Consider the following 14,101-nt stretch of genomic DNA (forward strand, 5'->3'; position numbering starts at 1 on the left):
TCAAATGTGAAGATGCTAGTAAAATGTCTACCATTTTCATAATTCAGAATTGACTAGTAGTCTTTATAAATTACTCTTAAGCTAGCAAGGTGTTTGCAGACAGATTTGATGTTTTAAACTAGCTTAAAATAGCTTAGTAGTATTTTAATTTTGTTTTGTAAAATTAGTATTTGTTACAAAAATAAATTGTCACTCTAATGCTTTGAATTTTATTCTGTGAACATACTTAAATGTTCTTAATCTTTGTCCCTAGAGTTAAAAAAACAAAGCAAATTGATGTATAATCGATGTAATGTTTAACTAATTAATGACCTTTATGGTGTGTGAAAAAAATTACTGTAAGCAGTCCTGCGTTAATTGTTAGTCCAACAATTTTATCTCCTCTTGTTCTTGTAGGTTAAGGTCAAATGTTTCCATTTGATAAGGATATGCATTTTTTTAAATTTATGTAAGGTTTATTCTATAACTCTGTTGAGGGAAACTGTTCTGTAAACTCCCTGTAACCTGGAAACACCACACCGTACCACATAAACTCTGACCATTGTGAGTTCTCGCAAATTAAGTTTAGTATTGCCCGATGCAAATATGACTTTCCAGAATGGCTCCACCCTGGGTAACTATGACACTATGCTATTTACGACTTGATTGCCCCCTCATGATCAGAGCTCAACCCTCCATATGTTGTCACGCGGGTCCAAAGTTTCAGAGTATTACTGTTAAAAGGAAAGAAACCTTATGTAAAACAAAAAATGTTCAAATCAATAATATTGTATTTATTATTTATCTGTCTTAATTTTGTTCTGTAGATTGATATTTACATCACTGGTGCGTCTTTGCAGGTCCACACTGCCGTTCTATTGCAATTTTATTGTAAAAGACGCTTTATTTTGAAGCCCTATTATCTTAATATTCTCTAGTGTGCTTTGTGGTATTTATAATGTAGTAATAACTGTTTTTTTCTTACTGTTCTTGATTTGTTGGACGTAGCTTCCTTGTGTTTATCATTATGGATGTGGTCAGGGTGCAAAGTCAAAGTATCATAAACACCTGTTGTTCCCGAGCAGGCACCTAAGGACATTTCTTTTGACTGAACACTCTGCGGGGATCTGTTCTGGCCTCAAAGAAGAGCGACAAAACCTACTTATAGATCAGGAGACTTCAAAAAAAGATATCCACCGGTTAAGGTAACTCACAATGGATTTGTTATGGTTGATTTTTATTATTTTTTTAATTTCGTTGGTTTGGTTTTGTTATTTAGTACTTAAATGGATGAAACTGTTGTATGATTTACTTTAGTATATATGTTCTTCATTAACTCCGCTAATTAATTTTTTCTTGGCAGTTTTTGATTATAACATTTGTCCTTTTCCTCTAACGTTCAGGCTGGGGGACAGAAGGACTCAGTCATGGTGGTTTTGAGGAAGGTAAATTACTTGAAGTATCTCTTGAGACTTTCACCGTACAGGAATTTTTATAAATTTATCTAATCATGTTTTGTCCTTTAGTTTATGGTCGAGCGACATGTTTTATATATATCAAAGTACACGTGTATATATACATTCAGACAGTACCGTGATTGTTTAGTACATGCATGTATAAATAAATAAAGTTGCTTCAAAGGAAAACCAGTCTAAAAGGTGAAGTCCACTTCCAGAACAAAAAAATGCAGATAGTGTACTCACCCACTTGTCATCCAAGATGTTCATGTTTTTCTTTCTTCAGCCATAAAGAAATTGTGTTTTTTGAGGGGAAACAGTTCAGGATTTTTCTCCATATAATGGGCTGGTATGGTGCCCCAACTTTGAACTTCCAAAATGCAGTTTAAATGCGGCTTCAAACGGCCCCAAATGCAGTTGTAAAGGATCCCAGCTAAGGAAGAAGGGTCTTATCTAGCGAAACGATCGGTTATTTTAATAAAAAAATACAATTTAAATACTTTTTGATCTCAAACGCTCGTCTTGTCTTGCTCTCCCTGAACTCTGTGTATTCTGGCTCAAGACAGTTAGGGTATGTCAAAAAACTCCAATCGTATTTTCTCCCTCAACTTCAAAAATCATTTCAGAATCATCCTACATCACTGCAGAAGCTCTTTGCAAAGTCTTTGCAAAGTGAACATGCAAAGAAGATCAAACACCCCTAACAAAAAAGGTAAAACAGCGATAAAAGGCGATTTTGAAGTTGAGGGAGAACATGAGGTGGGAGTTCTTTGACATACCCTAACTAATCATGAACTGGACAAAAAACAGTTCAGTCAGAGCGAGACAAGATGAGCGCTTGACATTATAAATTGTATTATTTTTATGAAAATCACAGATCGTTTCGCTAGATAAGACCCTTCTTTCTCGGCTGGGGTTGTTTGAAGCCGCATTTAAACTTTGGAAGTTCAAAATCGGGGCACCATACCAGTCCATTATTTGGAAAAAAATGCTGAAATGTTATCCTCAAAAAACATAATTTCTTTACAGCTGATGAAAGAAAGACGTGAACATCTTGGATGACAAGGGGGTGAGTACGTTATCTGTATGTTTTTGTTCTGGAAATGGACTTCTACTTTAAGTAGCATGGGCGTATTTGTAGCAATAGCCAAAAACACACTGTATAGGTCAAAATTATCAATTTTTATATTATGCTGAAAATCATCAACGATATTAAGAAAAGAATATGCTCCATGAAGGTATTTTGTAAATTTCCTACCGTAGATGTATCATTATTAATGTGCATTGCTAAAAACTTAAAGGAGATTTTCTCAATGTTTCGATTTTTTATTTATTTTTATTTTTTTTTATTTTGCACCTTCACATTCCAGATTTTCAGATAGTCTCGGCCAAATATTGTCATATCCTAACAAACCATACATCAGTGGAAAGCTTATTTATTCAGAAAAAAATTTAACCTCACATATGGTATTAGCATGGTCTATGTCCAGAAGGACATCATAGTATGAACATTTTGTCTTATTATCTTCATTTAACAACACATTAATTAATGTTAATGGTTTAATTCGGATCTTAAAATATTAATTATCCCCTTTAGGGAGACTATGTGTGGGTGGACTGCAGTGACGGGGTCCAAATCGGAGCTGAAGTCAGACTTTCAGACACTGGGCAGCTTCAGCTCATCGATGATGAGGGAAAGGTAATGTGTATATATAAGCATCTAGTCTTAGTTACCTTCTGCTCTTTAAGGTAGAAATGTAGCTGATGTTTTCTATGGTGTGATTTCCAGGAGCACAAGATTAAAAAGGACAACTCCCTGAAGCCCATGCATCCCACCTCAGTGAATGGTGTGGATGATATGATAAGGCTCGGTGACCTAAATGAGGCCGGACTGTTACGGAACCTTCTAGTGCGCTACAAGGAAGGAACAATCTATGTGAGTTTTTAACCACAACATTAGATGCTTTTAAATATATACAGAAATATATTAATTAAAATACTGTGAACCTAAAATGACCAGAATAGGGATTGAATTGTCATCTTACTTCACCAACTTCAGTTCACTCGTCAGCTGTTTTTTGCTCTTCCTGTTTAATAACATGATTGTTTCTATAGTAACAGCCTGTTCTAAATTTCATGAGCGGATCATTGTTATGCAACACTGACGTACCCATTATGTAGTAAATCCAACATTACAACTTGAACTCCAGCTATATAAAAAGGCAGTTTATGCACTGAGCAATTACATACAAATGTGTTATTCTTTTAACTGCGAAAGCTTAATAGCTATTCATCACAGGGAATCAATATAATCTTGTTTGAAGACCTTGAAACAACTTTTTGGTTTGTTTGTTTTGACAGACATACACAGGGTCGATTCTGGTGGCGGTGAACCCTTACCAGCTGCTGCCAATCTACACTCCAGAGCAGGTGGAGCAGTACACAGATCGGCGGTTGGGCGATCTCCCCGCACGTCTTTGCCATCGCAGACAGCTGTTTCTTCAACATGCGACGAAACCGCAAAGACCAGTGCTGCATCATTAGGTCTTTCAGTCAATCATACTTGGGTGAAACTGACATTTTGTAGTTAGGGTTGTTGCAAATCCATTTAACTTTTTTTGTCCTTGTCTTGATTCAATAATTTCATTATATTGAAAAAATGGCCTGAGTATTCTTTAAAAGTGTACTTGCAAAAGGTATAGTCATTAAAGAGTGAACCATTTCAATTCGAAGCAATATTGTACTGTAAATTGCAGGTTTTATGTGTTATAGGCAGCTGTGCAAACACCCAGAGCAAACTGGGCTTGTATGTTGGCGACTCCAACATCTGTCATACATTTTGTTAGCATTATCTGTTTGATATGTTCTGAGAGCGTCTGTATGTGTTTTGTTTGTCAGTGGGGAGTCTGGTGCGGGAAAAACAGAGAGTACCAAACTCATGCTGCAGTTTCTTGCGGCAGTGAGTGGGCAGCGATCCTGGATTGAGCAGCAGATTCTAGAAGCCACCCCTATCTTAGAAGGTATGGATGTTTATAAAGAAACATATAGGTTGCTTCTGCATCACTCATCTTTTCAGTATTTACATCAGGTCTTATTTTGTAGCTTTTGGCAATGCAAAAACCGTCCGCAATGACAACTCCAGCCGCTTCGGAAAATACATTGACGTCCACTTCAATAAAAATGGAGCAATTGAGGGGGCGCGCATCGAACAGTACCTACTAGAGAAATCACGTGTTTGTCGACAGGTAAACCATCCTGATATGCGATTAGAATTAGACTATATAATGTGAAAGTTTTCAGGTTAAGATACAGCAAATTAAATTAAAACTGCTTGTTTTCCAAAGAAATAATGGTATGTTTTTGGCACAGGCCTCACATGAGAGAAACTACCACATCTTTTACTGCATGCTCATGGGAATGTCTTCTGACCAAAAGAAGATCCTGTCGTTAGGAAGTGCTGCAGAATACAGCTATCTCACCATGGTATTGTTCATTGTAGTCTGTCTTGTCTGCTTCTTCCACTTTTCAAGTATATTAACAGGTGCATCTCAATAAATTAGAATGTGGTGGAAAAGTTAATTTATTTCAGTAATTCAACTCACATTGTGAAACTCGTGTATTAAATCAATTCAATACACACAGACTGAAGTAGTTTAAGTCTTAGGTTCTTGTAATTTTGATGATTTTGGCTCACATTTAACAAAAACCCACCAATTCACTATCTCAACAAATTGGAATATGGTGACATGCCAATCAGCTAATCAACCCAAAACACCTGCAAAGGTTTCCTGAGCCTTCAAAATGGTCTCCCAGTTTGGTTCACTAGGCTACACAATCATGGGGAAGACTGCTGATCTGACAGTTGTCCAAAAGACAATCATTGACACCCTTCACAAGGAGGGTAAGCCACAAACATTCATTGCCAAAGAAGCTGGCTGCTCACAGAGTGCTGTATCCAAGCATGTTAACAGAAAGTTGAGTGGAAGGAAAAAGTGTGGAAGAAAAAGATGACAACCAACCGACAGAACCGCAGCCTTGAGAGGCTTGTTAGGCAAAATCGATTCAAGAATTTGGGTGAACTTCACAAGGAATGGACTGAGGCTGGAATCAGGGCATCAAGAGCCACCACACACAGACATGCCAAGGAATTTGGCTACAGTTGTTGTATTTCACTTGTTAAGCCACTCCTGATCCACAGACAATGTCAGAGGCGTCTTACCTGGGCTAAGGAGAAGAGGAAATGGACTGTTGCCCAGTGGTCCAAAGTCCTCTTTTGAGATGAGAGCAAGTTTTGTATTTCATTTGGAAACCAAGGTCCTAGAGTCAGGAGGAAGGGTGGAGAAGCTCATAGTCCAAGTTGCTTAAAGTCCAGTGTTAAGTTTCCACAGCCTGTGATGATTTGGGGTGCAATGTCATCTGCTGGTGTTGGTCCACTGTGTTTTTTGAAAACCAAAGTCACTGCACCTGTTTACCAAGACATTTTAGAGCACTTAATGCTTCCTTTTGCTGACCAGCTTTTTAAAGATGCTGATTTCATTTTCCAGCAGGATTTGGCACCTGCTCACACTGCCAAAAGCACCAAAAGTTGGTTAAATGACCATGGTGTTGGTGTGCTTGACTGGCCAGCAAACTCACCAGACCTGAATCTATGGGGTATTGTCAAGAGAAAAATGAGAAACGAGACCAAAAAATGCAGATGAGCTGAAGGCCACTGTCAAAGAAACCTGGGCTTCCATACAACCTCAGCAGTGCCACAGACTGATCACCTCCATGCCACGCCGAATAGAGGCAGTAATTAAAGCAAAAGGAGCCCCTACCAAGTATTAAGTACATATACAGTAAATGAACATACTTTCCAGAAGGCCAACAATTCACTAAACGTGTTTTTATTGGTCTTATAAAGTATTCTAATTTGTTGAGATAGTGAATTGGTGGGTTTTTGTTAAATGTGAGCCAAAATCATCACAATAAAAGAACCAAAGACTTAAACTACTTCAGCCTGTGTGCACTGAATTAATTTAATACACAAGTTTCACAATTTGAGTTGAATAACTGAAATTAATGAACTTTTCCACCACATTCTAATTTACTGAGATGCACCTGTACATTTGTTACAATAAAGTCAGTCTGGAGTGAGAATATACTTGTAGGATAAACTGACATTAAAATGATAGTTTGCCCAAAATGTAAAATTATCAGAATTATCAGAATTTCTTCTGTGCAACACAAAAGAAGATATTTTGAAAAATTTCTCACTGTTGTTACTGTTGTAAATAATAATCAGTGTAGTTCTGACTCTTAAAACTCTTTTGTGCTTCTTAGAAGAAACTTTTTTTTTGGGGGTGAACTATTTTTCTACGAATCATTACATTAAACATGATTATGTTGGATTAGGGTCAGTGCACTACATGTGAAGGACGGGATGACATAAAAGAGTATGCCAGCTTTCGCTCAGCAATGAAGATCCTGACATTCACAGAGAATGACACGTGGGAAATTAACAAGCTACTGGCTGCTATCCTACACCTGGGGAATGTAGACTTTGAAGGTAAGTAGTAATAAAGAGGCAATAAAAAAGACATAAACTAAAGTAAAACTTTCATTTTTTTAAGGGAAATGCTTATTTGAGCTGTATTATCATTTTCAATATTTAAGAAACCATTAGGAACAACCTCGAGGGCTGCGATGTTCTCACCTCTACACATTTCAAAATGGCTGCACAGTTACTGGAGGTAATTAGAAAAAAATTACTTATTTTAGAAACCGGTTTTAATCATGCTCAAGCTTATAGATCTTATGGTTTTTGCAGGTGGCCCCAAATTCCCTGGATGTGAGCTTGACACAGCGCTCTTTGATGACCAACAGGGAGAGTGTATCTAAACCTCTGACTTCAGCACAAGCAGTGGATGGCAGAGACGCCTTTGTGAAGGTTGTGCTCTGAATGTAGCTTCATGACGCATCTAATATACTCCAGTATAGATTTCTCACTCTCTCTCTGTGTGCAGGCCATCTATGGAAAGCTGTTTGTCTGGATTGTGGAGAAAATCAACAGTGCCATTTACAAACCTCCTTCTGATGACCCCAAACACGTCCGACTTTCGATTGGTTTGTTGGACATTTTTGGCTTTGAAAACTTCACCAACAACAGGTTTGTAACATATGCACAACGTCTTTCGTGTCACTACAAAAATGTATGACTTTCTGTGTTTTTTTGTGTAACACAAAAAATGGATTTTTGAAGAATATCTAACCTGCTTTTTTTCCTTTAAATAAAAAATAATTGAAGACTGGGGAGGTTAAATCAATAGTTCACCAAAAAATTTAAATGAACGCATGATTTACTCACTCTCAAGCCATCCTAGGTGTATATGACTTTCTTCTTTCAGATGAAAACAGTCAGAGTTATATTAAAAAATGTCCTGGCTCTTCCAAGCTTTATAATGTCAGTGAATGGTGGTTGAGATTTTGAAGCAATAAAGTGCATAAATCCATCATAAAAAGTACTCCTCTCCATTTCTGCATTTATCACCGGAGCTTACGGTACGCCTGCATCCTACGTTATTTGTGGGGACCCCACACTTTTGTGAATGCGCAGATGACAGGTAGCACAAGCTAGAGATTATGGTTTGTAAAGTTTTAAATGTGGATATTTTTCTTCCACAAACACATCAATTCACTTTAGAAGGTCTTTGGTATATGGAAAACCGGTCAGTATCTGGTGTGACCACCATTTGCTTCACACAATGCAACACATCTCCTTCGCATAGAGTTAATCAGATTGTTGATTGTGGCCTGTGTAATGTTTGTCCACTTCTTTTCAATGGCTGTGCAAAGTTGCTGGATATTGGCAGGAACTGGAACACGCTGTCGTATACGCCGATCCAGAGCATCCCAAACATGCTCAATGGGTGACATGTCTGGTGAGTATGCTGGCCATGCAAGAACTGGGATGTTTTCAGCTTCCAGGAATTGTGTACAGATCCTTGCAACATGGGGCCGGGCATTATCATGCTGCAACATGAGGTGATGGTTGTGGATAAATGGCATAACAATGGGTCTCAGGATCTCGTCATGATATCTCAATAAAATGCACCTGTGCTCATTGTCCATAACATACGCCTGCCCATACCATAACCCCACCACCACCATGGGCCACTCGATCCACAACATTGACATCAGCAAACCGCTCACCTACACGACGCCATACACGTTGTCTGCCATCTGCCCTGGACAGTGAAAACCGGGATTCATCCGTGAAGAGAACACCTCTCCAAAGTGCCAGACACCATCAAATGTGAGCATTTGCCCACTCAAGTCGGTTATAATGACGAACTGCAGTTAGGTCAAAACCCCGATGAGGACGACGAGCATGCAGATGAGTTTCGCTGAGACGGTCTCTGACAGTTTGTGCAGAAATTCTTTGGTTATGCAAACCGATTGTTGCAGCAGCTGTCCAGGTGGCTGGTCTCAGACAATCTTGGAGGTGAAGATGCTGGATGTGGAGGTCCTGGGCTGGTGTGGTTACACGTGGTCTGCGGTTGTGAGGCCGGTTGGATGTACTGCCAAATTCTCTGAAACACCTTTGGAGACGACTTATGGTAGAGAAATGAACATTCAATTCACGGGCAACAGCTCTGGTGGACATTCCTGCAGTCAGCATGCCAATTGCACGCTCCCTCAAAACTTGCGACTGTGGCATTGTGCTGTGTGATAAAACTGCACATTTTAGAGTGGCCTTTTATTGTGGCCAGCCTAAGGCACACCTGTGCAATAATCATGCTGTCTAATCAGCATCTTGATATGCCACACCTGTGAGGTGGATGGATTATCTCGGCAAAGGAGAAGTGCTCACTAACACAGATTTAAACAGATTTGTAAACAATATTTGAGAGAAATAGGCCTAGATCTTTGAGTTCAGCTCATGAAAAATGGGGGCAAAAACAAAAGTGTTGCGTTTATAACTTTGGTCAGTGTATGAACACATGAACATAATCTCTAGAACTGATCAGAGAGTCACTTAATGAGCATTTTACCGTTTCTTTTGTGGAAAACTATTGTCATATAATGAGGACCCTGAAGGTCTTCACAGCAACCCGTCAAAATAAAAGTTTGTTTTAACTTGACAGTCAGAAATATATTAATATATTACTTAATGTAAACATACTACTACTAATAATAAAAATATTATTAAAACAATGTTTAAGGAATATTTACCAGAAAAAAAATATTTACCAGAATTTATTTACCAGAAAATTATAAATACACAACACAGTATTTCATTAAGAAATAAATTAATAATAAGTTAATTCTTTATTAAATCTAATTATCCTTTATAAATTCATTAGACATGCTTTTGATTATTAAAACGTAATGAAACGATTAAAATAGAATCCAGAAAATTAAAGGGAAAGAGACTCACAAACAAAACTGAATTTGAGAAAAATAAAAAAACATTTCATAGGGCCTTAAAAGCTTAATTTTTTGTTAAACTTTTAATAAAATGCTGTTAAATTCTGCAAGTTTCATGATTTCAGTTAATTAGACATGCTTTTTGATAAATCTTTTTTTAATGTAACCATTAAAATAGAGTCTAGAAAAATTAAAATGGAATTTAGGAAAAAATAAAACCCTCTTTATTTCGTTTGTGTCTTTGTTTTATTGTAGCTGTCCTTTAGTTTGTTACTTGCATCTAGGTTTTTATTATATTTACCATTTTTTTTTTTGTTTACCACTTACCAATATTGCAAAGATCTGTACATACCTGTAGGCATGGTAGTTGTTCACCATAGTCTTGTGAAGTGGCGCTGGCTTGTGATTATTATTATTATTTTATTTTATTTTTTTAAAGCAGACATGAAATGCTTTAATATATAAAATTAGTATGATTTCCGTTTGGATCATCTATTATTCAATTACTTTTCATAGTATCGGTTCAGTAGAGGTATCGGATCAAAGTAAAAATTTTCAGTGTATAAACTATAGGGATTTACAACATGACTCCACTTCTATAATGTTTTATACTCACTTTTATTATGGGGAAATGGCAACAAGGATATTCTTCAAAAATTCACAGGATTTGGAACTACATGAGGGTGTGTAAATGATCGCAGAATTTTTATTTTGAGGTGAACTGTCTCAAAGGAGATAGTTCGTCCAAAAATGAAAATTCTGTCATTAATTACTCGCCCTCATGTTGTTCAAAACCCATAAGACCTTTGTTCATCTTTGGGACACAAATTATGATATTTTAATGTAATTCGAGAGATTTCTGACCTTGCATAGACAGCAATGCAACTGACACAATCGAGGCCCAGAAAGGTAGTACAAGGAAAAGTGACACGGAAGAGAAGAAATTGTTGAATAAAGTCATTTCTCACTATGTCTATGCAGGGTCAGAAAGCTCTTGGATTTCATCAAAAATATCTTAGTTTGTGTTCTGAAAATGAACGAAGGTCTTACAGGTTTAAAACGATATGAGAGTGAGTAATTAATGACTGAAATTTCATTTTTGGGTGAACTGTCTCTTTAAACTTGTCTGTGATTCTTGCAGCTTTGAACAGCTCTGCATCAACTTTGCCAATGAGCAGCTTCAGCAGTTCTTCGTGAAACACGTCTTCAAGCTTGAACAACAAGAATATGCCCGTGAAGACATCATCTGGGACAACATTGAATTTAACGACAACCAGCGCACGCTGGATGTGCTGGCCGTAAAGCCTCTCAACGTTCTCTCTCTTATTGATGAAGAGAGTCTCTTCCCTAAGGTTCTAAAATATACTTATTTTTATTTACAATATAGGCTTTCCTTTGATCATTTTGATATCTCAAAACCACATATCTGTACATGTACATACACTGTACAGTTATGAAAAATTGCATTTTCTTTCCAGGGCACAGATGCTACCATGCTTCACAAAATGAATCAGGTTCATGGGAAGGGTGAAATCTACTTAGCCCCCAAAAATAATCACGACACAAAATTTGGAATCCAGCATTTTGCTGGAGTTGTCTACTATGACTCCAAAGGTAATACAGGCCATCAGACTTCCTCACAAAGTACTTTCACAATAGCTTCTGACTTTAAAAGTATCTAAAAATGTTTTATGAAATTTCTGTGCATATAGGTTTCCTTGAGAAGAACAGAGATACTTTGAGTACTGATGTCATCCAGCTGATGCAAACATCGACCAATAAGCTACTAAAACAGATATTTCACACTGAGCTCAGCACCACAGAAGTAAAAAGTAGCTCCAACCACACTATCATCCCCCCAAAAAACTCACTCCGGGTATGTTAACACCAGCTAAAGGCAAATCGTGTACAAACGTGTGCATTTAGCACCTGTAACATAAAAACTATAACAGCAACCCCCACTCTTCTGATAATTCAACCTGGTAAAATGATTTTCATTTGCTTTACCTTTTATTTGCAACTCCTTCAGCAAACAGCAGACTCAAAGAAGCGTATGATTACGTTGTCCAGTCAGTTTCGACAGTCTCTGGACTCTTTAATGAAGACTCTAACTTCCTGTCAGCCTTTCTTCATTCGTTGTATTAAACCCAATGACTTTAAGAAGCCTATGGTAAGTTTAGTTCATTTTCTCCATCCATGGACTAAGTTTTCTCTCCCTGACCCCCTTTCCATCTTTGTGTCAGCTTTTTGACAGGGAACTGTGTATCCGTCAACTTCGTTACTCTGGAATGATGGAGACTATCCGCATCAGGAAGGCCGGATATCCCATTCGTCACACTTTTGATGAGTTTCTGGAGCGCTACCGTGTGCTGCTCAAATCCAGTGTTTGTGACCCCAAAATTGTGAGAGATGCTTCTGTGTTGTTTTTGACATAAATTAAGTGTTGCAGTGGTTTCTGTAGCATACACTGGAACAAGTTTTAAAGGTTCTAAGCGATTTTAGCCATTTTGCAAACTAACATGACCACTGAACACATCAGTGGCCACCAAAAACCCATCCACAATTGCGAGTTTATATCACGTAATTCTGAGAAAAAAGTCAGAATTGCAAGTTTGTAGCACACAATTCTGACTCAGAATTCTCAGAATTGTGAGTTTATATCTTGCAATTCTGACTTTGTTTGCAGTTGCGAGTTTATATAAAAAATCTGAGAATAAATATCAGAATTGCGAGTTTATAATTCATAATCCTCACTTTATAACTTGCAATTGTGAGTTTATATTGCAAATCTGAGAAAAATATCAATTGCAAGTTTTTATCACACAATTCTGAGAATAAATTTCAGAATTGCAAGTTTATAATTCGCAGTTCTCACTTTATAGCTTGCAATTGTTTATATTTAAATGAGTTTATATTAAAATGAGTAAAAAAAAAACAAATCTGAAAAATATCAATTGAGAGTTTATAACAATTCTGAGAAAAAAGTAAAAATTGCGAGTTTGTATCACGCAATTTGACTAACTTGCAATTGCAAGTTTATATTATGCAATTCTGAGAATAAACTTGCAGACTTTTTATTACATCATTTTGGCTGAATTTCTCAGAATTGCAAGTTTATATCACAAATCTGAGAAAAGGATATCAGAATTGCCAGTTTATATCATACAGTTTGTAGAAAAAAAGTCATAATTGCAAGTTTATATCATACAGTTTGGACTTAATTTCTCAGAATTGCGAGGTTATATCACAAATCTGAGAAAAAAAAATCATAATTGCGAGTTTATACAGTATCTTGCATTTTCACTTTATAACTCGTAATTGCGAGTCTATATCACAAATCTGAGAAAAATATGAGAATTGCAAGTTTGTATCACACAATTTTGAATTCATTTCTCTGAATTGCGAGTTTATATCTTGCAATTCTGACTTTATAACTTGTAATTGTGAGTTTATATTATAGATCTGAGAATAAATATCAGAATTGCGAGTTTATATAATGCACTTCTGAGAAAAAAGTCTGGTGGTTTAAATCTCACAATCTTGACTTCACAACTTGCAATTGCAAGTTTATATCACACAATTCTGAGAATAAACTCGCAATTTTGACTTTATCACGCAATTTTGGCTTAATTTCTCAGAATTGCTAGTTTATGTCTTGCAATTTTGACTTTATAGCTCACAATTGTGAGTTTATATTACAAATATGTATCTAAATATGTATCTATATATCTCGGAATTCTGAGAAAAAAGTCATAATTTTTATCACAATTTTGACTTCATTTCTCAGAATTGTGAGTGCATGTTACAAATCTAAGAAAAAATATCAGAATTAGGAGTTTATGTGATGCACTTCTGAGAAAAAAGTCAGAATCGGGAGTTTAGATCTCACAATTCTGACTTTATATTTTGCCATTGGAAGTTTATATATCGCAGTTCTAAGAAAAAAGTACGAATTGCAAGTTTATATCTGAGAAAAAGAAAACATCAGAATTGTGAGTTTGTATAATGCAATTCTGAGAAAATTTTTCTCAGATTGAGAGATGTAACTTCACAAATGCGAGAAAAAAGACGTTGTTGACGTGATTCACTACTTTTTTCATTTTGTGGATGAAGGGATGTGGGTAGCAGAAGTTTGCAAGTCTATTAGAGCATCTTTTAAATGTGTGTATTTTGCCATAAGACAAAAGGAATTTGTATTAAAGAAATTGAGGTATATGTTTTTAAAAATCAAGTCTAAATATCTTGTAGCATTTCTT

The 14,101-nt window shown here is 36.5% G+C and overlaps 1 protein-coding gene across 1 annotated transcript in view; it reads left to right on the forward strand.

Moving 5' to 3' along the window:
- The first annotated feature begins 1,034 nt into the window (after window positions 1-1,034).
- The window catches only part of LOC127166753 (unconventional myosin-VIIa), a 33,749-nt gene continuing 20,682 nt past the window's right edge, over window positions 1,035-14,101 (forward strand). Inside the window, 18 exon segments of the mRNA XM_051112280.1 lie at window positions 1,035-1,184; window positions 1,383-1,424; window positions 3,034-3,135; window positions 3,226-3,372; window positions 3,798-3,901; window positions 3,903-3,980; window positions 4,335-4,456; window positions 4,539-4,681; window positions 4,806-4,919; window positions 6,831-6,984; window positions 7,092-7,168; window positions 7,246-7,365; window positions 7,442-7,584; window positions 10,987-11,197; window positions 11,324-11,459; window positions 11,558-11,721; window positions 11,875-12,015; window positions 12,089-12,247. Of these exon segments, the coding sequence (XP_050968237.1) occupies window positions 1,407-1,424; window positions 3,034-3,135; window positions 3,226-3,372; window positions 3,798-3,901; window positions 3,903-3,980; window positions 4,335-4,456; window positions 4,539-4,681; window positions 4,806-4,919; window positions 6,831-6,984; window positions 7,092-7,168; window positions 7,246-7,365; window positions 7,442-7,584; window positions 10,987-11,197; window positions 11,324-11,459; window positions 11,558-11,721; window positions 11,875-12,015; window positions 12,089-12,247 (2,133 nt within the window). The 5' untranslated portion in view covers window positions 1,035-1,184; window positions 1,383-1,406.

This window comes from Labeo rohita, chromosome 6 (genome assembly GCF_022985175.1).
Source record: "Labeo rohita strain BAU-BD-2019 chromosome 6, IGBB_LRoh.1.0, whole genome shotgun sequence".
Lineage (NCBI taxonomy): Eukaryota > Metazoa > Chordata > Actinopteri > Cypriniformes > Cyprinidae > Labeo > Labeo rohita.